Source organism: Dendrobates tinctorius, unplaced genomic scaffold (assembly GCF_039654945.1).
Source record: "Dendrobates tinctorius isolate UK_male_01 unplaced genomic scaffold, ASM3965494v1 ptg000106l, whole genome shotgun sequence".
NCBI lineage: Eukaryota > Metazoa > Chordata > Amphibia > Anura > Dendrobatidae > Dendrobates > Dendrobates tinctorius.
Window position 1 is genome coordinate 1 of NW_027361774.1, and position 26,561 is coordinate 26,561.

Below are 26,561 nucleotides of genomic sequence, written 5' to 3' on the forward strand. Positions count from 1 at the left end.
TTGGCTAAAGTTGTGGGGGGGGGAGGGCTGGCTGCAGGTTTTCATGTGCCCTGGGCGAAAGAGCGCCCCTTTAACACATACCACAACTCATCATGCTCCGATACGGCAGATAAATAGCGGTATAGTACAATGAAAAATACTTCACTTTTTACATCTCATGACGAGGCCCATCTATTTCTCCATACAGAATCATTGGTCCCATATAATGTTTGAAACAGTATATGATGAGCTCCACATAATGCTACAGTATATGTTGGTCCCCATGGATGAAGCTCCACTGTCTTATGGGCCCAAATAATGCTCCAAACATAATGGGCCCCATTTCTAATGCTCTAGTGTATAATGGGCCCTGTAAATGCTGCTCCAGTGTCTGATGTCCACCTTTGGAATGTTCCAGTGTATGGTGGGCCCCATCTATCATTCTCCAGAGTATAGTGCTCCCCAAAAATTGCTGTCCCAACATTGAAAACAATCAAATAAGTCTCCTCGCTAGGGAATCCCTGTACTTGTCTGGACAGGTGCTGTAGCTTGCTTAACAGCTCGCCAGCAGTTCTCACGCCCAGTATGGATTGCACGTGATTGCACAAAGGTTAGAAAGGGTACCGTATCCCTGGATAACATGTATGGATAGCGTACACATTCAAAATATATGTCTCAGGAGGCAGGCTCAGACGGTGTTAGGCCCAGTATGGATTGCACGTGATTGCACAAAGGTTAGAAAGGGTACCGTATCCCTGGATAACATGTATGGATAGCGTACACATTCAAAATATATGTCTCAGGAGGCAGGCTCAGACTGTGTTACCCCCAGTATGGATTGCACGTGATTGCACAAAGGTTAGAAAGGGTACCGTATCCCTGGATAACATGTATGGATAGCGTACACATTCAAAATATATGTCTATACAGCATGAGGCAGGCTCAGACGGTGTTAGGCCCAGTATGGCACAGCGAATATAAAAAACGTAGAGTAGGACTCCCCATACGAGACTGCCTTGACGTGGCGGGGTAGCTCAAACAATTGATCAATTTTTTGCTAAATGTCTCATTTTTGAATACAGATTGAAACCTATGTGTGTTTTCACACTTCTTGTATTACGTTCTGACCACAAGCAGCGCTGGCTTCTCCCCCTCTTTTTTCTTGATATTGGTTTTGTGGCTGACCACCACTGTAGCCGTGCGCGCTGGGTCATGTACGCCATTCTTTCTGTTTTCTCAGTGATTGATCTAGGCTGCTGTTCACATTAAACGGCAGCCCTGCCCTGCCCTAGGCTTTATTTGATTACGCACCTGTATCTGGGCCTGGATCGTCCTTTATCATGTGGTGCTGGACAGGCAGTGTGGAGGTTGGACCTGAAATGTCTACATGGACCTGGCTAATCTTTATCTGCGCTTGTCCTCTCTGGTGCCATAGGAGCGATTCTGAAATGCTTGAGGTACAGTGTGCATGTAATGAGGTCTTGCTTTTATACATTTAGGAGGCCGTAATGGCACAGCGAATATAAAAAACGTAGAGTAGGACTCCCCATACGAGACTGCCTTGACGTGGCGGGGTAGCTCAAACAATTGATCAATTTTTTGCTAAATGTCTCATTTTTGAATACAGATTGAAACCTATGTGTGTTTTCACACTTCTTGTATTACGTTCTGACCACAAGCAGCGCTGGCTTCTCCCCCTCTTTTTTCTAGACAGGCGCCTCTTAGTATATGGACTTGTGGTGTAAAACAGCTCATTTATGTGCATGTCACACAAGAGAGGGGTGGGGTCTCCCACAACTTGCTTAGCAAGGAAAAATGGATTAAAAACATGTATGTGACATGCACAAGTGTGAACAAGTCAGTAAGACAAGCCCACACCACCCAGTGGTTGAAACACGAGAACACAAAATGACAAAATTTGCAAAAATACTCTGCAGTAAAAAACATAGCAGTAGAGTTGAGCGACTTTTGGTTTTTTAGGGTCGCGTTTCGTTTCGTGAAGCCCGACTTTTCCAAAAGTCGGGTCGAGCAAGATCGTCCGATTATAGGGAAAAGTCGGGGTCGTCCCGAAACACGAAACCCAATGTAAGTCAATGGGGAATAAAAGTCGGCAGTGAGAGGAGGACAGGAAACACACCTACAGTGCCCATTTGAATGCCAAAAGCATCAATTCTTCTTACTTAAGTTTGTCAACCTTAATTAACTTCATAATACAAGTTACGCACTGAAAAATGGGGGATATTTGGCTAAAGTTGTGGGGGGGGGAGGGCTGGCTGCAGGTTTTCATGTGCCCTGGGCGAAAGAGCGCCCCTTTAACACATACCACAACTCATCATGCTCCGATACGGCAGATAAATAGCGGTATAGTACAATGAAAAATACTTCACTTTTTACATCTCATGACGAGGCCCATCTATTTCTCCATACAGAATCATTGGTCCCATATAATGTTTGAAACAGTATATGATGAGCTCCACATAATGCTACAGTATATGTTGGTCCCCATGGATGAAGCTCCACTGTCTTATGGGCCCAAATAATGCTCCAAACATAATGGGCCCCATTTCTAATGCTCTAGTGTATAATGGGCCCTGTAAATGCTGCTCCAGTGTCTGATGTCCACCTTTGGAATGTTCCAGTGTATGGTGGGCCCCATCTATCATTCTCCAGAGTATAGTGCTCCCCAAAAATTGCTGTCCCAACATTGAAAACAATCAAATAAGTCTCCTCGCTAGGGAATCCCTGTACTTGTCTGGACAGGTGCTGTAGCTTGCTTAACAGCTCGCCAGCAGTTCTCACGCCCAGTATGGATTGCACGTGATTGCACAAAGGTTAGAAAGGGTACCGTATCCCTGGATAACATGTATGGATAGCGTACACATTCAAAATATATGTCTCAGGAGGCAGGCTCAGACGGTGTTAGGCCCAGTATGGATTGCACGTGATTGCACAAAGGTTAGAAAGGGTACCGTATCCCTGGATAACATGTATGGATAGCGTACACATTCAAAATATATGTCTCAGGAGGCAGGCTCAGACTGTGTTACCCCCAGTATGGATTGCACGTGATTGCACAAAGGTTAGAAAGGGTACCGTATCCCTGGATAACATGTATGGATAGCGTACACATTCAAAATATATGTCTATACAGCATGAGGCAGGCTCAGACGGTGTTAGGCCCAGTATGGATTGCACGTGATTGCACAAAGGTTAGAAAGGGTACCGTATCCCTGGATAACATGTATGGATAGCGTACACATTCAAAATATATGTCTATACAGCATGAGGCAGGCTCAGACGGTGTTAGGCCCAGTATGGATTGCACGTGATTGCACAAAGGTTAGAAAGGGTACCGTATCCCTGGATAACATGTATGGATAGCGTACACATTCAAAATATATGTCTCAGGAGGCAGGCTCAGACGGTGTTAGGCCCAGTATGGATTGCACGTGATTGCACAAAGGTTAGAAAGGGTACCGTATCCCTGGATAACATGTATGGATAGCGTACACATTCAAAATATATGTCTCAGGAGGCAGGCTCAGACGGTGTTAGGCCCAGTATGGATTGCACGTGATTGCACAAAGGTTAGAAAGGGTACCGTATCCCTGGATAACATGTATGGATAGCGTACACATTCAAAATATATGTCTCAGGAGGCAGGCTCAGACGGTGTTAGGCCCAGTATGGATTGCACGTGATTGCACAAAGGTTAGAAAGGGTACCGTATCCCTGGATAACATGTATGGATAGCGTACACATTCAAAATATATGTCTATACAGCATGAGGCAGGCTCAGACGGTGTTAGGCCCAGTATGGATTGCACGTGATTGCACAAAGGTTAGAAAGGGTACCGTATCCCTGGATAACATGTATGGATAGCGTACACATTCAAAATATATGTCTATACAGCATGAGGCAGGCTCAGACGGTGTTAGGCCCAGTATGGATTGCACGTGATTGCACAAAGGTTAGAAAGGGTACCGTATCCCCGGATAACATGTATGGATAGCGTACACATTCAAAATATATGTCTATACAGCATGAGGCAGGCTCAGACGGTGTTAGGCCCAGTATGGATTGCACGTGATTGCACAAAGGTTAGAAAGGGTACCGTATCCCTGGATAACATGTATGGATAGCGTACACATTCAAAATATATGTCTCAGGAGGCAGGCTCAGACGGTGTTAGGCCCAGTATGGATTGCACGTGATTGCACAAAGGTTAGAAAGGGTACCGTATCCCTGGATAACATGTATGGATAGCGTACACATTCAAAATATATGTCTATACAGCATGAGGCAGGCTCAGACGGTGTTAGGCCCAGTATGGATTGCACGTGATTGCACAAAGGTTAGAAAGGGTACCGTATCCCTGGATAACATGTATGGATAGCGTACACATTCAAAATATATGTCTATACAGCAAGAGGCAGGCTCAGACGGTGTTAGGCCCAGTATGGATTGCACGTGATTGCACAAAGGTTAGAAAGGGTACCGTATCCCTGGATAACATGTATGGATAGCGTACACATTCAAAATATATGTCTATACAGCATGAGGCAGGCTCAGACGGTGTTAGGCCCAGTATGGATTGCACGTGATTGCACAAAGGTTAGAAAGGGTACCGTATCCCTGGATAACATGTATGGATAGCGTACACATTCAAAATATATGTCTCAGGAGGCAGGCTCAGACGGTGCTAGGCCCAGTATGGATTGCACGTGATTGCAGAAAGGTTAGAAAGGGTACCGTATCCCTGGATAACATGTATGGATAGCGTACACATTCAAAATATATGTCTATACAGCATGAGGCAGGCTCAGACGGTGTTAGGCCCAGTATGGATTGCACGTGATTGCACAAAGGTTAGAAAGGGTACCGTATCCCCGGATAACATGTATGGATAGCGTACACATTCAAAATATATGTCTATACAGCATGAGGCAGGCTCAGACGGTGTTAGGCCCAGTATGGATTGCACGTGATTGCACAAAGGTTAGAAAGGGTACCGTATCCCTGGATAACATGTATGGATAGCGTACACATTCAAAATATATGTCTATACAGCATGAGGCAGGCTCAGACGGTGTTAGGCCCAGTATGGATTGCACGTGATTGCACAAAGGTTAGAAAGGGTACCGTATCCCTGGATAACATGTATGGATAGCGTACACATTCAAAATATATGTCTATACAGCTTGAGGCAGGCTCAGACGGTGTTAGGCCCAGTATGGATTGCACGTGATTGCACAAAGGTTAGAAAGGGTACCGTATCCCTGGATAACATGTATGGATAGCGTACACATTCAAAATATATGTCTCAGGAGGCAGGCTCAGACGGTGTTAGGCCCAGTATGGATTGCACGTGATTGCACAAAGGTTAGAAAGGGTACCGTATCCCTGGATAACATGTATGGATAGCGTACACATTCAAAATATATGTCTATACAGCATGAGGCAGGCTCAGACGGTGTTAGGCCCAGTATGGATTGCACGTGATTGCACAAAGGTTAGAAAGGGTACCGTATCCCTGGATAACATGTATGGATAGCGTACACATTCAAAATATATGTCTCAGGAGGCAGGCTCAGACGGTGTTAGGCCCAGTATGGATTGCACGTGATTGCACAAAGGTTAGAAAGGGTACCGTATCCCTGGATAACATGTATGGATAGCGTACACATTCAAAATATATGTCTATACAGCATGAGGCAGGCTCAGACGGTGTTAGGCCCAGTATGGATTGCACGTGATTGCACAAAGGTTAGAAAGGGTACCGTATCCCTGGATAACATGTATGGATAGCGTACATATTCAAAATATATGTCTCAGGAGGCAGGCTCAGATGGTGTTAGGCCCAGTATGGATTTGACGGCCCAGATTACACAGCGGAGGAGCAGGGAGAGGTAAAGATTGCAAATGCTGGGGCCCTGCCCAAGCAAGGGGGGCCCACTCGTGGGCGTCGGTACTGGCACTGGGCCCCTCATAGTACAGCGGTGTGTCTGACGGCGGATGTGCACCACCACCGTCAGAGACACTTGATTGCACTATGAGGGATCCTGTGCCAGTGCCCGCGCCCAAGAGTCGGCCTACCCACCTGTCCAGGGCAACGGCACTCGCACGGTGTCGTGCGCTAGGTGTTGACCCCGGCCATGGGGGGGAGGCAGCACAGTTAGGGAGTTTTAGAAAGTGGCATATGTTGATGTTGGACATTCAGCTGATGCAAAAGGCGAAATAAGTTTAGTACCAGGAAGAGGTGGACCAAAGCAAGCCATTTTTCTGTCACCCTATGTGTCATCAGGGGAAGGTGGGACAAAATCCTTGGAAACCCATGCGTGGTTCATTTTAATGAAGGTTAGATCATCCACAATTTGGGTTGACAGACGGGTCCTTTTTTCTGTCAGGATTGATCCAGCTGCACTGAAGACTCTTTCCGATAGCACACTTGCAGCTGGGCAAGCGAGCTCCTGTAAGGCATATTGGGCCAATTCAGGCCAGGTGTCCAGTTTAGCGGCCCAATAGTCAAAGGGGAATGACCTGTGTGGGAGAACATCGATATGGGAGGAAAAGTAGTTTGTAACCATAGTTGACAACTGCTGTCTCCTGTCACTTTCCATCGATGCAGTATTACCAGTTGTGTGAGCGGTATTTGAAAAATCAGTCCACAACATTGTCATGAAACCCCTGTCTCCAACGCCACTTCTGCTGTGTGCACCACGAACACCTCTGCCAAGCTGCCCCCGGCCCGTACGGCTCGTGTGAGAACCATCACCGCTGCTGTGTGCTGGGAATGCCTCAAGCAACCGATTTACCAGAGTTGCTTGTTTATTAGCCAATATTAGGTCAAGGTTCTCCTGTGGCATGATATTTTGTAATTTGCCTTTTTAGCGTGGATCCAGGATGCTGGCCAACCAGTAGTCGTCATCGTTCATCATTTTGGCAATGCGGGGGTCCCTTTTTAGGATCCGCAAGGCATAATCTGACATGTGGGCCAATGTTCCCGGTGTCAATGATGCACTGCGAGTGCTGGGTGGAGGAGCACTTTCTGGCAAATCCACATCCCTCCAGTCACGCACAAACCCTGTACCAGACCTTGCCACGCCAACATTTTCACTTGCCCCACGAGATGCATCCTCCCCTAAGTAATCATCCCCATCATCCTCCTCCTCCTCCTCTTCTTCCTCCACCTCGTCCAGGAGAGGTCCCTGAGCAGACAATGGCTGAATGTCATCAAGGATTCCCTCCTCCTCTTCCTCCTCATCAACATTGGCTGCAGACGCCTGCTCATTAAGGTGCGTCAAAGTTTGCATGAGCAGACGCATAAGTGGGATGCTCATGCTTAGGATGGCGTCGTCTGCGCTTACCAGCCGTGTGCATTCCTCAAAACACTGAAGGACTTTACAAAGGTCTTTCAGCTTCGACCACTGCACGCCTGTCAACTCCATGTCTGCTCTCAAAGTGCCTGGCCGTGTATCCTCCCACAAATGCATTATGGCCTGCCTCTGCTCGCACAGCCGCTCCACCATGTGCAGGGTGGAGTTCCACCTTGTTGCAATGTCGATAATGAGGCGGTGGTTGGGAAGGTGGAGCAATCGCTGCAGCTTCTGCATACGAACGGAGTGTACAGGCGACTGGCGGATGTGCGCGCACAGTCTTCGCACCTTCTGGAGCAGGGCTGTTAACTCCGGATAATTTTTGAGGAAGCACTGCACCACCAGGTTCAAGGTGTGAGCCAAGCAAGGTATGTGGCTGAGTTTTGAAAGGGCTATGGCTGCCACAAAATTATGGCCGTTATCACTAACTACCTTGCCTGCCTCAAGATGTACACTGCCCAGCCATGACTCAGTTTGTCGCTTCAAGTACTCGGCCAGCACCTCGGCGGTGTGTCTGTCGCCCAAACACATCATCTGCAACACAGCCTGCTGACGCTTTCCACTAGCTGCTCGATAGGGGGACACATCGTGTGCAACAGTGGCAGCTGCAGATGGAGTGCTCGTACGACTGCGCTCTGTGGACGAGCTTTCGCTTCTGGAGGAGGAGGAGGAGGGTCGAACGCCTACAGCCAACTGTTTCCTATACCGTGGGCTAGGCAGCACTGTCCCACCACCGCTGTCCCCCGTCGACCCTGCATCCACCACATTAACCCAGTGCGCAGTGATGGACACGTAACGGCCCTGGCCATGCCGACTGGACCATGCATCAGTTGGTGAGGTGCACCTTTCCGCTCACTGACTGCTTGAGTGCATGGACAATGCAGTCTTTCACATGATGGTGGAGGGCTGGGATGGCTTTGCGACAGAAGAAGTGGCGACTGGGTAGGTCATAGCGTGGTACTGCATAGGCCATGAGTTCGCGGAAAGCTGTGCTTTCCACCAACCGAAAGGGCATCATCTCAAACGAGATTAGTTTGGCAATGTGGGCGTTCAAACCCAGTGTACGCGGATGAGAGACTGAGTACTTTCTTGACCTACTCATAGTGTCTGGGAGGGTGAGCTGGACTTGAGAGCTGCATATGGTGGAAGTAGCGGTGGACAGGGCGGACTGAGAGAGGGTTGATGATGGTGATGGAGTTGGTGTTCTTTCTGATGGCCTAGAATCAGTCTTTCGTTGATATAACAGTGGGATTCCCTGACTGCTGTGGTCTTGCAACGACACCTCAACATTTGCTGCTGTGCTAACCGGTGGGCTTACAGTGGGGGAAACAATGTAGCGTTGCTGACTACCTTCGTTGTGATCAGTTGCACATGTGGCACTTGAGGTTTGGTGTTGTGTCCACGCTTGCAAGTACATGCTGGTTAAATGTCTAAGCATGCAACTGGTATTCAAATTTTTCAGATTTTTCCCTCGGCTAAAGGTCTTTGCGCACTTCTTACAGATAACCTTGGCCTGATCATGAGGATTTTGTTCAAAAAAGTGCCACACTGCACTCTTCCTACTTTGGCAGACATTTTGCGGCCTAGCACGCTGTGATCTTTTGACCCTCTGGACAAGCTGTCCAGCAACTCTTTTGATGTTTGGAACCTGTCTTTGGAGTGCTCCGGGTCTGCCAGATAACAGCTGTTGCGATGTCGATGTCTGCTGTGGATGCTCCTCATCTGAGCTATTGGAAGCAGCACCCTCTTCCCCCAATGGATGCCAATCTGGGTCAACAACTGGGTCATCCATCACCTCCTCTTCTATGTCATGTGCACCTTCCTCTGTGTCACCGTGTATGGTGGTATAGTGTGCGGGAAGGGGCACCTGAGTCTCATCAGGGTCAGAATCTGGCTCTGTACACTGCGAGGACAATGTAGTGCTCTGAGTGAATGTACCAGCAGAATCATCCATCAGCGGCTGTGCATCAGTGCACTCCATGTCAGATTCATCTTGGCCTGGGTAATTCACCATTTCACTTGATAATCCAGGCATGGTATGTGAAAACAGCTCCATGGAGTAATCAGTAGTATGGCCTGCGTCATCCTTCAATCTTGGTTGGGGTGAAGGACACAAGGAAAGGTGTGGTTCATGAACATGAGCCTCCAATGACGACTCAGTGCTTTTACTTTTTACAACTGAAGAAGAGGAGGCGATAGAGCTGGAGGCTGAGTCAGCAATGTAAGACAAAACTTTTTCCTGATGCTCTGGCTTTAAAAGCGGTTTGCCAACTCCTAGAAAACTAAGCGTTCGAGGCCTTATGTAGCCAGACGATGACGCAGGGTCAGCACCTCCTGCATTCGGTCCTATTTTGCTCTTGCCACTACCATCAGATCCACCACCAACACCATCATTACCAGCTGCCAACCCCCACCCAATTCCACGGCCTCTTCCACCAGCCTTCCTCATTTTTGGTAGAAATGTAGACAAAATCCAACAAACTATATAGTAATGTAAAACAAGGTACAAGGTGTCTATAGGACAGGGGAGATTTAGAATTTCTGCACACACTTGTGGACAGTGGACACTTTTGGATTGTGTGAGGCCCACTGATATCTGAGCGCTATGTGACAGGCTCGATGGCACAGCTGCCTGTGACCAAAGTGACGAGAGGATAATGGAGATTTTGAATCTCTGCGCACACTTTTGGACACTGGACACTTGTGGATTGTGTGAGGCCCACTGATATCTGAGCGCTATGTGACAGGCTCGATGGCACAGCTGCCTGTGACCAAAGTGACGAGAGGATAATGGAGATTTTGAATCTCTGCGCACACTTTTGGACACTGGACACTTGTGGATTGTGTGAGGCCCACTGATATCTGAGCACTATGTGACAGGCTTGATGGCACAGCTGCCTGTGACAAAAGTGACGAGAGGATAATGGAGATTTTGAATCTCTGCGCACACTTTTGGACACTGGACACTTGTGGATTGTGTGAGGCCCACTGATATCTGAGCGCTATGTGACAGGCTCGATGGCACAGCTGCCTGTGACCAAAGTGACGAGAGGATAATGGAGATTTTGAATCTCTGCGCGCACTTTTGGACACTGGACACTTGTGGATTGTGTGAGGCCCACTGATATCTGAGCGCTATGTGACAGGCTCGATGGCACAGCTGCCTGTGACAAAAGTGACGAGAGGATAATGGAGATTTTGAATCTCTGCGCACACTTTTGGACACTGGACACTTGTGGATTGTGTGAGGCCCACTGATATCTGAGCGCTATGTGACAGGCTCGATGGCACAGCTGCCTGTGACAAAAGTGACGAGAGGATAATGGAGATTTTGAATCTCTGCGCACACTTTTGGACACTGGACACTTGTGGATTGTGTGAGGCCCACTGATATCTGAGCGCTATGTGACAGGCTCAATGGCACAGCTGCCTGTGACCAAAGTGACGAGAGGATAATGGAGATTTTGAATCTCTGCGCACACTTTTGGACACTGGACACTTGTGGATTGTGTGAGGCCCACTGATATCTGAGCGCTATGTGACAGGCTCGATGGCACAGCTGCCTGTGACAAAAGTGACGAGAGGATAATGGAGATTTTGAATCTCTGCGCACACTTTTGGACACTGGACACTTGTGGATTGTGTGAGGCCCACTGATATCTGAGCGCTATGTGACAGGCTCGATGGCACAGCTGTGACAAAAGTGACTAGAGGATAAGGGAGATTGGATTGCTTTTAAAAAAGCAGTTTGCGGAGCAGTGGGTAAACAGCAATGCCAGCGTGTCAGGAAGCCTTAAAAGGCAGCCCAACAACCAACACCACTGATACACCACAATATAGCCTCCCCTTGCACTGCACACACAGTGACTTGTGTGTTGTGCAGGCCAAATCGCTAGCAGCAGAAGCAGTTTTTTTGTCTTCTTCCCTGCCTAACGCTCTCCCTACAGAATCAGCAGCAACCTCTCCCTATACTAAGATCGGCAGAAGTAAGATGGCGGTCGGCGTGCACGCCCTTTTATACCCCCTGTGACGCCCACCAATGCAAGCCAATCACTTGCATGCCCTTCTGAAAGATGGTGGTGACCCGTGCCTAGGTCATCACGTTGCCCACAGTGTCCGTGGATCCTGATTGGCTGAAAAAGAGCGCAAAACAAACTTTTGAAACGCGACTTTGGCGCGTAAGTCGCCGACCTCGTGGCCGACCTCATCCTAGGGTCGGGTTTCGTTTCATGAAACCCGACTTTGCCAAAAGTCGGCGACTTTTGAATTTTTTCGACCCGTTTCGCTCAACTCTACATAGCAGTAATCAGCAAGTGCTGTATAACAAATACAGGGTATTTAGTCGATACATTTTTTGCAAAAAATATATACCAAGCTGCTTCACCACTTCACGGTAACCCTTCACGAAGCAGTCCCTATCTAATGTATTTAAAACCTGAGCATGTGAACAGTGTCTAAATGAACAGGATACAGTCAGGCGCTTCCTAGACCCCACCCCTCTCCTGTGTGACGTGCACATAAATGAGCTGTTTTACACCACAAGCCCATATACTAAGAGGCGCCTGTCTGTATCCTGTTCATTTAGACACTGTTCACATGCTCAGGTTTTAAATACATTAGATAGGGACTGCTTCGTGAAGGGTTACCGTGAAGTGGTGAAGCAGCTTGGTATATATTTTTTGCAAAAAATGTATCGACTAAATACCCTGTATTTGTTATACAGCACTTGCTGATTACTGCTATGTTTTTTACTGCAGAGTATTTTTGCAAATTTTTGTCATTTTGTGTTCTCTTGTGTTTCAACCATTGGGTGGTGTGGGCTTGTCTTACTGACTTGTTCACACTTGTGCATGTCACATACATGTTTTTAGGCTGCATTATGAGTATATAATCAGAGCGTGGGATTTGAATGAATGCATGGCCTTCTCACCCCCCAATCCTGATATGCATGGTCCCCTCACCCCCCAATCCTGTTATGTATGGTCCCCTCACCCCCTATCCTGGTATGCATGGTCCCCTCACCCCCCAATCCTGTTATGTATGGTCCCCTCACCCCCTATCCTAGTTTGCATGGTCCTCTCACCCCCTTATCCTGATATGCATGGTCCTCTCACCCCGCAATCCTGATATGCATGGTCCCCTCACCCCCCAATCCTGATATGCAAGGTCCCCTCACCCCCAATCCTGACATGCATGGTCCTCTCACCCCGCAATCCTGATATGCATGGTCCCCTTACCCCCCAATCCTGATATGCATGGTCCCCTCACCCCCCATCCTGATATGTAGGGTCCTCTCACCCCAATTAAACTGCACACATACACAAAACAAAAACATTTATGCTCACCTTTCTTCCCTGTTCTCCAGCACTGTCCCGTTCTGCCGGAGGCCGGGGGAGGAGCGCCGGAGTACGCGCATGCCCATACCGCGCTGTCCAGTGCCATATTGCTGAAGGCACACCGCAAATGTGTTTTCAGTAAAATGGGGTCGGATAGTGCTATGCGCATGCGCGATTCCGACACCGCACTCCTGCCCCCCGGTCTCCGGTGAGAAGAGAAGCGCCGCGGCACCGCTCCTCCTGGTCAGGTAAGTATGTAAGTAATCCCCTGCCCCGCCGGCTCAGCCAAAGAGCGGAGCCCCGCGGCTTTGGCGGGGGATTTGAATCCCACGCCGCAGCTTGGCAGGGGATTCAATCCTGCGCAAAAACTCTCATTTGCTCAGCCGGCGGGGGGGATATGAATCCCGGCCACCATATCGGAATACCCATAACTTGGGTGCAGTGACGTAACTGCAGAGTTATGGGCCACGGAGTGAACTTTCAAATGGGGGCCCCCCATGCCAAAATGCACGCACATCTCCGCTCTGTCCACCTCGTGCGGCTCTGCTCCATCCACCTTCAACGCTCGCGGCTCCGCTCAATCCACCTCATACCTGCTTCATACACACATGGCTCCGCTCACCTCGCACACACACGGCTGCACTCCGTACACCTCGTACACACACGGCTGCGCTCTGTACACCTCGTACACACGGCTGCGCTATGTATACCTCGTACACACGCGGCTCCGCTCTGTACACCTCGTACATACACGGCTCCCCTCCGTACACCTCGTACATACACGGCTTCGCTCCGTACACCTCGTACATACACGGCTCCGCTCCGTACACTTCGTAAATACACGGCTCCCCTCCGTACACCTCGTACATACACGGCTCCACTCCGTACACCTCGTACATACACGGCTCCCCTCCGTACACCTCGTACACATACGGCTCCGCTCCGTACACCTCGTACACACACGGCTCCGCTCCGTACACCTCGTACACACACGGCTCCGCTCCGTACACCTCGTACACACACGGCTCCGCTCCGTACACCTCGTACACACAGGGCTCCGCTCCTTACACCTCGTACACACGCGGCTCCGCTCCGTACACCTCGTACACATGCGGCTCCGCTCCGTACACCTCGTACACACACGGCTACGCTCCGTACACCTCGTACATACACGGCTCCGCTCCGTACACCTCGTACACATGCGGCTAAGCTCCGCACACCCTGTACACACACGGCTCCGCTCCGTACACCTCGTACACACAGGGCTCCTTTCCTTACACCTCGTACACACAGGGCTCCGCTCCTTACACCTCGTACACACAGGGCTCCGCTCCTTACACCTCGTACACACACGGCTCCGCTCCGTACACCTCGTACACACACGGCTCCACTCCGTACACCTCGTACACACGCGGCTCCGCTCCGTACACCTCGTACACACACGGCTCCGCTCCGTACACCTCGTACACATGCGGCTCCGCTCCGTACACCTCGTACACACACGGCTCCGCTCCGTACACCTCGTACACACAGGGCTCCGCTCCTTACACCTCGTACACACACGGCTCCGCTCCTTACACCTCGTACACACACGGCTCCGCTCCTTACCCCTCGTACACACACGGCTCCGCTCCTTACACCTCGTACACACACGGCTCCGCTCCTTACACCTCGTACACACACGGCTCCGCTCCGTACACCTCGTACACACACGGCTCCACTCCGTACACCTCGTACACACACGGCTCCGCTTCGTACACCTCGTACACATGCGGCTCCGCTCCGTACACCTCGTACACACACGGCTCCGCTCCGTACACCTCGTACACACAGGGCTCCGCTCCTTACACCTCGTACACACACGGCTCCGCTCCTTACACCTCGTACACACACGGCTCCGCTCCTTACACCTCGTACACACACGGCTCCGCTCCGTACACCTCGTGCACACACGGCTCCGCTCCGTACACCTCGTACACACACGGCTCCACTCCGTACACCTCGTACACACACGGCTCCACTCCGTACACCTCGTACACATGCGGCTCCGCTCCGTACACCTCGTACACACGCGGCTCCGTACACCTCGTACACACACGGCTCCGCTCCTTACACCTCGTACACACACGGCTCCGCTCCTTACACCTCGTACACACACGGCTCCGCTCCTTACACCTCGTACACACACGGCTCCGCTCCTTACACCTCGTACACACACGGCTCCGCTCCGTACACCTCGTACACACGCGGCTCCGCTCCGTACACCTCGTACACATGCGGCTCCGCTCCGTACACCTCGTACACACGCGGCTCCGCTCCGTACACCTCGTACACACACGGCTCCGCTCCTTACACCTCGTACACACGCGGCTCCGCTCCTTACACCTCGTACACACGCGGCTCCGCTCCGTACACCTCGTACACACGCGGCTCCGCTCCGTACACCTCGTACACACACGGCTCCGCTCCGTACACCTCGTACACACACGGCTCCGCTCCGTACACCTCGTACACACACGGCTCCGCTCCGTACACCTCGTACACACACGGCTCCGCTCCGTACACCTCGTACACACACGGCTCCGCTCCGTACACCTCGCACACACGTGGCTCTGCTCCGTACACCTCGTACACACGTGGCTCTGCTGCATCCACCCTGTAAACCCCTCCTTACCCCACACAGAAACTTCCCCTCATCCAGCACCATGACAACCAGCACAGCAGAGTCCTGCACATACAGAGGCCCTGATCATGTGACCCCTGACTTCTCCCCTCCTTTGACCTCATCACAGGTCCTCTGCGCACAGAGCAGCCATCGCCTCAGGCCAATTGCAGCATGGCAGCCACGGAGCTGCACAGCCAATGAGCGGCTGCAGCTCCACGATCGGCCCCTAAGCACTCCGGGCGGGCCCCTACGACTGCGGTAGATAGCCTCTGCTTGGGTGTTCCAATATGGCGGTTGGCTCTGTCACAGCTTCCGGTCGCGGAGCATTGTGGAAGCGACACAAGCATCGGGAGCTGTGGCAAAGTTTATTGGTAATTATATATTAGATAATGGCGCTTACCTGACACTGTCTGTAAGTTACTGTGCACAATCCTGCTGGCAGGCTCCCTTTAAATAAAAAAGAACCTATACATTAGCATTTAGTGAACATGGTAAAAAAAACAATTGTGGAATTGCACTTTTTTTTGCAATATCACCTCACTTGGAGTTTTTTTTACCAGTTTTATGGTACACAATATGGTAAAGTAAATGGTGTCTTTCAGAAGCACAGCTCGTCCCGCAAAAAACAAGCCCTCACATGGCCATATTGATGGAAAAATAAAAAAATGCTATGGCACTGGGAAGAAGGGGAACAAAAACGAAATCGCAAAAATGGAAAATCCCAACGTCGGGAAGGAGTTAAACCTTTTTTAAACCCCTCTGATCAGTGCGATCACACAACATACAAGCCTCTGATGGCTCCGGTGATGCCCTGTACTACTGTAGTGCCGTGTATCATCACTGCCTGTCAGTGTAATACTAACGGCCCCATACACATGAGATCAGAGTTGGCTGATCGGTCATTTGGCAGACGGCGATCTCTCCCGACTCCCCCATACACACAAATATTCCAGCTTTCCTGTGGTCTGTATGAGAGAGTCGCCTCCAGACTCCTCTAGAGGAGGATTATCTACAGGAAGAACAGACGGATTATCCTCTGAAATTCAGGATGTCAGATCCTTCTCTGCCCTGACATCATCTGTCGGGAGGCCCCCAAATACATTATATGGTCGGCCAAACCCCCCGAAATCAGAGCTTTCATGGAACTTTAGTCTAATGTGTATGGGGGCGTTATAAGGTAACTTATTGGACGCTGCCTCTGGCCCTGCCTAATAGACCTTCATACATTGCAGCCCAGACACCATTATTAGGCATGTAAGTATCGTAGTAACTAGGCCGCCCCATACTATCGAGTACTTGGAGGCGGAGGGCATTCAGCCAAACTCTGTCACACCTTCTTAGATGCCATGTTTTCTTTTCAGGGATTTTGTTGAAGCCTCATCTGTGCCGTCCCTGCGGTGTACATCTATGTTCTGGGGACCAAAACGGTTAAACTTTTGTTGTTAAAAAATAATAAAATGTCTTCTGCTTTTTCCATGTTTTTTTCTTCTTACAAGAATTGTTGGAGCCAATTTTCTTTAGAAACATTTTAATATCGGCTTTTTCTGGTATTTTCTTGTAAGATAGGAAAGCCTAAGGCCAGAAATAATCCCCATAAATCACTGTACATGGAGACTTTGGGGTCAGATCATTTCTGTCCGCGTTGATTGTGGAAACAAAAAATCTTTTCTAAAAGCCTCAAACTTCTGTGTGTGACTCAGAGCTGAGATCTAACGTGAGAGAAGATTCCAGTGCGGGGAAGACGGGAAACCTTCATATAGACGGCCGGTGGGGATGGAGGCAGTGACCGACTCTGGCCACATCTGTCTCTAGAGCCGCAGTGGAAGATGAAGATGTCGTCCTCATCATGAAGGAGTTATTTCTCATGTCGCGTGTAATGAATCTCTCCTGCAGTATTGCTAATGCCGATTCCAGTGTCGGTAATGAGAGGAGAATTAGCGTTATGGAAGATGAGTCTATGAGGAACGTGTTCAGCTGCCGACTCCGAGGAGGAAACTGCTTGTTGTCTGTGGCCTAAATATATAGGTTTTATTAGTAGATGTCAGGGGAGAAAACTAAACCCTGTAAGATAATAAATCTCCTCATATGTTTCCCTTATTATCTCCAGTAATTGTATTATTACACAGGATTCTTATGATGTTACATCGGATCATCTTCTTCTCATTCAGGTCTGTACAATATCGGATCCTCTCAGTGAAGATCTTCTACAAAAGAGAATTTTCCTGATTTACCCATTAAGGTTGGATATGGACAGAGACAAGATGGCGGAGAGGATGTTACACCTCACCCTAGAGATCCTCTTCCATCTCACTGGAGAGGTGAGAGATTCTGATGACGTCACATTACATCATTCTTATCTATGGAAATAACAGATGGACAGAACTGAAGAGGTGAGGACTCTAGAAATGTCTGTAGTGAGATTTATTAATGTGCCTCTCCATAACCAGGATTACACAGTGGTGAAGAAGACCTCTAGTGATCGCTGTCAGGACCATGTGTCTGAAGGATGGGGAAGACCCCTGAGCCCAATCACGGGGCCTCCACCTCACCCCCTGATCCATGAGGACATCAGTGACCAGAAGATTCTAGAACTCATCTACAAGATGACTGAGCTGCTGACTGGAGAGGTGACACTGCTGGGAATGCTGGGACATTATACAGTAACACTATGAAGGGACCGGGGGGATGACGGTATCATTGTATGTGTCAGGTTCCTATAAGGTGTCAGGATGTCGCTGTCTATTTCTCCATGGAGGAGTGGGAGTATTTAGAAGGACACAGAGATCTCTACAAGAACGTCATAATGGAGGTTCCCCAGCCCCTCACATCTCCAGGTAATAGACAGGACTAAATACACACGGCCTATAATTATCTGTATGTAGAGAATGAATTCAGTCCCTGTATGTGTTTCCTCCAGATCTATCCAGTAAGAGGACAACGCCAGAGAGATGTCCCCGTCCTCTTCTCCCACAGGACTGTAACCAAGAAGATCCCAATGTTCCTCAGGATCATCAGGTAGATGGAGAGAAGGTGTCAGGAGATCTCCCCTATGATGTGTAGACGGCTGTGAAGGTCTTGTGCTCAGTCTTGTTTTATCCACCAGTATTATACGTTTTATACTTGTGTAATGAGAGCGGTGGAGATTGCAGGATTAGAGCTGATCATAGATGAGACTTCTCCATCTGTCTGTGACTTTTACAATATTTGTTTCAGGGTGAAGATCTGACCCATATTAATACTACAGAGACATATGTGAGGGATGATGAGTGGTGTCAAGAGGAGATTCCCACATATGACTACCCAGGTGAGTAGTAACCACTGAATGCAGAGAAGTCACAGATTCCTCTCAGTCACCGGCTGTGGCTGCTTTATCGGTGGTGTAGTCCGGCCGTATTACCACGATCACCATTTTGCCTCTAGACCACAACATTCTCCTCCACCCAAAACTGTTCAAATGACTTTGGGCATTGAAAGCCCTTTTCTATAGAACTTAAAACCAATTACATTGTTTTTGATCCTAAGGAATTCAGATTACTGCACAATCTCTCCTGAAATGGGGAGCAATATTAATTCCTCTAATCTGCTCAGGATCCATAGTAGCTCCAATGGTCCACCATAAATGAGGGCAACTCTGGTTTACTGTTGTTTAATCTGTATTTGTAGTTTTCAGTTAATGAGATTCTCGTGCTCTGGGGCAGGGCTGTGGGTGGGGCTTTATGTGGTGCTCTGATTACATATTATTATTATTTTTTTTATTATTTATATAGCACCTTTGATTCCATGGTGCTGTACATGAGAAGGGGTTACATACAAATTACAGATATCACTTACAGTAAGCAAACTAACAATCACAGACTGATACAGAGGGGAGAGGACCATGCCCTTTCGGGCTTACACGCTACAGGATAGTGGGGAAGGAGACAATAGGTGGGGGGGTTGCAGCAGTTCCGGTGTTGGTTGAGTCGATATCTCCGGTAGTGGTGAGCAGGTAGCAGGGTCATAGCAGGCTGTAGGCTTTCTTGAAGAGGTGGGTTTTCATGTTCTGTCTGAAGGATCCAAATGTGGTTGATAGACGGACATGTTGGGGCAAAGAATTCCAGAGGATGGGGGCTATTTGCGAGAAGTCTTGGAGGCAGTTGGGTGAGGAGCGAATAAGTGTGGAGGATAGAAGGAGGTTTTGGGAGGTCCAGAGATTACATGAGGAAAGGTATCGGGAGATTAGTTCAGAGGCATATGGGGGAGACAGGATATGGATAGCTTTGTGTTATGAATGGGTCACGAAGGAGGATAGCAGGCCCAGGCTAAGCCACAGAAAAACAGAGGTTGGTCACTAAGCAGATTGCAGACCCCTGATCCTATCCACACAACTAGCAGTAGCCGTGGAGCGTACCTACGATGATCCTAGACGACTCGGCACATCCGGAGAGCTAACTAAGCCTAAAGCAAGAAAGGGGAAATCTAAACTGCCACGGAGCAGACCCCAAAGGAATAGATAGCCCCCAAACATAAAACATATATTGTCGGTGAGACAAGATGAAAACACAAACGCAGGTAGAAAAATAGACTGAGCAAATGATGGGGCCCACACTGACTAGACAGGACAGGAAGGAAAGATACTGTCTACATTCACGCAAAAAACCCTGCAAAAAAAGTCCAACACGTCTGATGCACAAAAAACACTGAAGTCGCACGACTTCGCCCCCACTATATCAGCAGTCTGGTATATTCTGGAAGCAAAGCAAAAAGAGACCAATATAACCGTGGAAAAAACAAACTGGCACAAGCAGTAACATGTGAGCGGTGATTCAGCACAGCCCCAACCGGAGCTGGCTGACCCGCACAAAGCAGAGATAGACAAAACCAGATCAAATGCAAACAGACTAGCAAATGAACCACTTAGCTTAACCATGCAGGAACAGAACAGGAGACATCAGACCTCAGCAGGCAAAGGAAGAAAATCACCAGCAGGGATAGAGGGAGTCAGCTGTCTTAAATCCCAATCAGAGACCCCAGATCTCCAATCGTCAGTCTCATTATCAGGTGGCAAGCCTCTGTCAATCAGATCAGCTCCACTACCAGTAACCACCAGAGGGAGCCCAGAAAGAGAACTCGCAACCCCTCTGTCAATCTGACCAGCTCCACTACCTTCAGTAATCACCAGAGGGAGGCCAGAAAGAGAATTCACAACAGCTTTGTAGGTCAGAATTAGTCATTTGATCTGGATACGCTGAGGGAGTGGGAGACAGTAAAGAGATTTGCAGAGGGGAGAAGCGGAGGAGTAGCGAGGAGAAAGATAAATTAGTCGGGCAGCAGAGTTAAGGATGGACTGGAGAGGTGCAAGGTTGTTAGGGAGACCACAGAAAAGGATGTTGTAGTAGTCGAGGCGGGAGATGATGAGGGCATGCACAAGCATTTTAGTAGATTGAGGGTTGAGGATAGGACGGATTCTGGAAATATTTTTGAGCTGGAGGTGACAGAAGGTAGATGTGAGGTTTGAAGCACAGGGCAGAATCAAAGGTTACTCCGAGGCAGCGGACTTCCGGTACTGGGGAAAGCGTGATGTCATTAATTCTGATAGATAGGTCGGGTGAGGAAGATCTGTGAGATGGAGGAAAGATGATGAGTTCAGATATGACCACATTGAGCTTGAGGAAGCGAGAGGAGAAGAAGGAGGATATGGCTAATAGACACTCTGGGAATCTGGACAGCAGAGAGGTGACGTCTGGGCCAGAGAGGTAGATCTGAGTGTCATCAGCATAAAGGTGGTACTGGAATCCGTGGGACTTTATGAGTTGCCCCAGATCAAGTGTATAGATTGAGAAGAGTAGTGGTCCTAAAACAGAGCATTGGGGGACTCCAACAGAGAGAGGGTGGGATGAGGAGGTAGTGTGGGAGTGGGAGACGCTGAATGTGCGGTTGGAGAGGTATGAGGAGATCCAGGATAGGGTCGAGGTCTTTGATGCCAAAGGAGGAGAGGATATGTAGTAGGGTCAGTGGTCCACTTTGTCGAGTGCAGAGGACAGGTCTAGAAGCAGGAGTATGGAGTATTGTCGGTTTGATTTGGCTGTAAGTAGGTCATTAGTAATTTTGGTCAGGGCTGTGTCAGTGGAGTGATGGGGCGGAAACCAGATTGTAGATTGTCAAAGAGCAAGTTAGATGATTGGTGGGAGGAAAGTTCAGCGTGGATGTGCTGCTCCAGGGGTTTTGAAGCGAATGGGAGCAGTGATAATGGATGATAGCTGGACATGGCTGTTGGGTCGAGGGTTGGCTTTTTAAGGATAGGCGTGATTGTGGCATGTTTGAAAGCAGAAGGGAAAGTCCCGGACGTTAGTGATAGGTTGAAGAGGTGGGTTAGGGATGGGATAAGTGTGGTGTTGAGGTTGGGGAGGAGGTGGGATTGGATGGGGTCGAGTGAACAGGTAGGTTGTGAGGTGCGATTTGGAGAAGAGACAATTAAGCTCCCCTTCAGTGATGTTGGAGAGGGAGGTTATGGGGTTTGGGCACTGGTCTGGTATACAAAGGGGTTGTGGTGTTTGAATGATGGAGACTTGCCTTGCTTGGTCGATCTTATTTTTGAAGTGTGTGGCAAAGTCCTCAGCAGAGATGAGGGAGGTTGGAGGGGGCAGTGGTGTGACCTTTGGGCGCACACGGCTATCACATGTGCAGGGGGGCTTATCTTTGTTATTCCACCGCTGCCAACAATGTGATGAAAACTGCAAGCTAGTCTTGCCCTAACAATTTACTGCAGGGGTTTATTGTAGATATCCCACTGCTGCCACAGTATGTCACAAACTGCTAGGATTTATGTATATCCCACTTTCCAGTTCCACTTTGAAACTCGCAGCTCGCCCGCGCACCCCTTACCCTCAGGTCAGTCAGAGAACTGCACCTAGGATAATTAGTCGCCGGACGGGCTACTTGTGCAATGGCTATTAGGCTCGCTTGCAGTGAGGGAATTATAAATGCTTTGGCCGCAGCCACACAATCAGATTATAAAACCTGCTCAGTCACTGCCAGCTCTACCCACCTAGCCAAAACACACTTCGCAGCCACCAGTTTCTGATTCTCTATATTAATATTTAAAATTAATACAGGGGTTCCGAAGCCAACCCGAATTAGTAGAGTAATTAGCTTATAGGCACGTGAATTCATCACAGAGCAAGGAGACGGAACTAATAAATTTTATATTTACTTTAAAAAGTAGGCAGTGTTTACAGAGATATAAAAAGATCTTACAATGGGAGACAATTAAAATATGTACAATGCGAATACAAATAAAAGGGGGGTTAAGAGAAGAAATAAAACTCACATGCATCTGTATTGGCTTATGACAGGTCGCTGACCCCTCACTGACCTGCCCCCCATTATTACATAATGCATATAATAGCATTGATATCATTGTTGATAATGCCTATAATATTGTGGCTATTGTTGGGCTTATAAAAAAATTACATCCAGCAAAATGTCACCGGCGATGGCGGTGTCTGCGCAGTAGCATCTATATCAACTATATACATCAGCACAATTTTGGAAACAAAATTTTTTTCGTTCGGAAGTTATAAGGGTTAAAAGTTAAACAGCGATTTCTTATTTTTACAACAAAATTTACAAAACCATTTTTTTAGGGACCACCTCACATTTGAAGTGAGTTTGGGGGGTCAATATGACAGGAAATACCCAAAAGTGACACCATTGTAAAAACTGCATCCCTCAAGGTGCTCAAAACCACATTAAAGAAGTTTATTAACCCTTCAGGTGCTTCACAGGAATGACTGGAATGTGTAAGAAAAAAATAAACATTTACTTTTCTTTCACAAAAATTTTCATGTAGACCTAATTTTTTTTTACTTTTTGCTTCATCAAGAGGCAAAGCAACCTTGGACATTGGTGTGCCCCAATTCACGAGCACTAGGGATAACGCTAGTACTGAACATTGTTCCCTGAGTTGGAGACATTTCTCCAGAAGTGCTATTTGTCCTTGTTGTACTGGTCCTTGTGTGTGAGGATGGATCAGAATCACTGCTCATTTCTGAGCTATCACTGTGGCTGCTAATAAAGCCCTCGCCATCCTCATCACCATCTGACACTGCACTTTCTTCACTGTCAGAACATAAAAGTGCATAAGCCTCCTCTGCACTATAATACTGACCGGCCATTTTATTCGTTTTTATTTTTTTTCCATAAATAGAAAACTACGACGTGACTGACATGACCTAATTATTGGGGAGACAATTGAGAAAAGCCTAATTCTTTAGCCTACCTGTTATGAACAGGTCACCGAGGAGGATGGCAGGAATAGGCTAGGCCACCAGAAAACCAAAAAGGTTGGTCACTTAGCGGATTGCAGACCCCTAGTCCTAACAACACAAATAACAGCAGCCGTGGAGCGTACCAATGATGCCCTTGATGCCTTGGCACAGCCGGAGAGCTAACTAAGCCTAAATCATGAAAGGTGCAATCTAAACTGCCCCGGAGTAGACCCCAAAGGAATAGACTGCCCCCAAACATATATTGTCGGTGAGACAAGATGAAACACAAACGCAGGCAGAAAATAGACAGAACAAATGATGGGGCCCAAGCTGACTAGATAGGATAGGAAAGGAAAGACACTGTCTGCAATCACGAAAACCCTGAAAAATACAACATGTATGATGTACAAAAAAACACTGAGGTCTCACGTCCTCGCCCCCACTATATCAGCATTCTGGTATGAAATGGAAGCAAAGCAAAAGAGACTAATATAACAGGGGACTGAACAAACTGACACAAGCTGTAACATTTGGAGCGGTGGTGTATTACAGCCCCCAGCAGGGAGCAAGCTGAACCCTCACAACAAGCAGAAAGAGACAAAACCGGATCAGATGCAAAGGATTAGCACATGAACAACTTAGCTGAACATTGCAGGATCAGGGCAGGAGACATCAGACCTCAGAATGCACAGGAAAGCAATTATCACCAGGGATTGAAGGAAGTCTGCTGACTTAAATACTCCAGTCAGTAATCCCAGATCTCCAATCGTCATTATCATCAGGTGGCAGACCTCTGTCAATCCGGCCAGCTCCACTACCTCCAGTAACCACCAGAGGGAGCCCTGACCCAGAAGTAAGAGAATTCACAACACCTACCCCTAACTTTAGAATAAACCCTAACTTTAGCCTAACAGTAACCCTAACTTTAACCCCAACCCTAACTATAGCACTAACCCTAACCTACCTTAGTTGTTTTTTTACTTTATAGCAAAATCGCTGACTGACACAGCTGTTGGCAGCAGCACTTGTAACACTTTCTCCTCTAATCTCTCACTGACAGGAGATCTGAGGAGAAACAGCGTTTTTATGATGCAGATTGCCCAGAAAAGTTTGCTGCTACAACAAACTCCTAGTGATTTGTCTCGTTGGCTGGTGTGATGCTGACGTCATAAGGACCTGAACCAACCAGGTCTCAATGAGGTCGAGGGTCACAGGATGCGTTGTGCGCCAGAATCCCCTCATTATAAGGTACGTGGGGGGCCCGATGAGCACAAAACCGCCGACCGTAGATAAACGTCAGTGCTGCACAAAGCCCTGCTAGCGCCGACATTTGTCTACTATTGGTGGTCACAAAGCAGTTAAGTTAAGGGTGCCATCATTTCTGTCCAGGCCTAATACATGAGTTTTATTTTTTTAAAAGTACTGTGGAAGCATGGCTGAAAAGCAATGTCTGACTTTCATTTGCTTCAAGTTATTTCTGTGACCATTGTGGGTTTTTCTGTCAGTAAACGAGGGGTACCAACAACATTGACCACATGTGTAGGAGGAGTGAATATTTTGACTCCACAGCCACTTTCCGGAAATTAACACACAGTGGATGTTGGAGAGTGAAAATTACACATTTGCCATTTTATTACCCAGCACATAGTGCCCAGATTGTGCTCCAGGAGACACACACCATAAATTAAGTGGATTCTTCGTACTATAATATTGCTAAATACAGGGATTCTAAATGTTGTTTGCGCACACTGCAAGACTCCGAAGTGAGAGCGGATTTTGCAGGATTGGTTTATAGAAACCTTGTTGCTTTTCAGCAGCCTTTGAGCCACTAATAGTGTGGGAACCTCTGTTTTTCCATTGACAGATGATGGACCTGAGTGGGGACTTGTTTTTTGTGAGATGAGAATTGGTATTATTTTCACCTACATAACATTGATTGGTTTCTAGTTATTTGATATTGGGAGGCAGAATGAACAAACAGTTGAACACCGCACACTACTGGTTCATCCAACAAGGTTTTCTATTAGACTGTGAACTGTCATTGTCTTGGTAAATAATTAAAGGTTTTTTACATAGCTTGCAATTTTTATTGACAGTTTAAGTAGAAATGTTCAAAAATATAAAACTCAAGGATATTTTATTAAAAAATAATTGTTTTTATCTTAGCAGATGACTGTACCAGGAGATCAGAGGGACAGCTGACATCTTCAACTTTTAAATCTGATGATCTTGAGATTCTACAAGATACAAATGAAGTGATTGCTATTACTCCAGATATACCATCATCCATTCGCAGCAAAGATCTGTCATCTGATCCTATGAAACAGGTCCCATCTCCTGATTCATTACTGACTACTAAGGAAAATCAAAGTCACAAAAGAGGCAATAAAAAACAAACTGCACCTTTAGCAAAGAAGTCATTTTCCTGTTCAGAATGTGGGAAATGTTTTGCACATAAATCACTGCTTGTTACTCACCTTAGAACTCACACAGGAGAGAAGCCTTTTTCCTGTTCAGAATGTGGAAAATGTTTTAACCAGAAAGGGAATCTTGATGACCACCAGAGAACTCACACAGGGGAGAAGCCTTTTTCATGTTCAGAATGTGGGAAACGTTTTAACCGGAAATCAGATTTGGTTAATCACCATAGAACTCACACAGGGGAGAAGCCTTTTTCCTGTTCAGAATGTGGAAAATGTTTTAACCATAAAGGGAATCTTGTTATACACCAAAGAACTCACACAGGGGAGAAGCCTTTTTCATGTTCAGAATGTAGGAAATGTTTTGCACGTAAATCACATTTTGTTAGCCACCAGAGAATTCACACAGGGGAGAAGTCATATTCATGTTCAGAATGTGGGAAATGTTCTAAACGGAAAGCTCTTGTAAGGCTAGTTTCACACTAGCGTTTAAACGACGCGCGCACGGCGCCGCTAAGCCACGCCCCCTGCCGGC

The 26,561-nt window shown here is 47.8% G+C and overlaps 1 protein-coding gene across 2 annotated transcripts; it reads left to right on the forward strand.

The window, feature by feature from the left end:
• Positions 1-1,218: 1,218 nt before the first annotated feature.
• LOC141100548 (gastrula zinc finger protein XlCGF66.1-like) lies at positions 1,219-26,561 on the forward strand. Of its 2 annotated transcripts, none has more exons than XM_073589107.1 (7): positions 1,219-1,436; positions 17,526-17,675; positions 17,805-17,984; positions 18,068-18,191; positions 18,275-18,372; positions 18,571-18,661; positions 25,773-26,561. In XM_073589107.1, exons 1-7 carry the CDS (start codon positions 1,320-1,322, stop codon positions 26,510-26,512), a joined length of 1,500 nt encoding a protein of 499 aa, XP_073445208.1. In that variant the 5' UTR covers positions 1,219-1,319; the 3' UTR covers positions 26,513-26,561. The 2 variants fall into 2 exon arrangements, with proteins under 2 accessions (XP_073445208.1, XP_073445210.1); XM_073589109.1 differs by having other exon boundaries at positions 1,220-1,436; positions 25,776-26,561.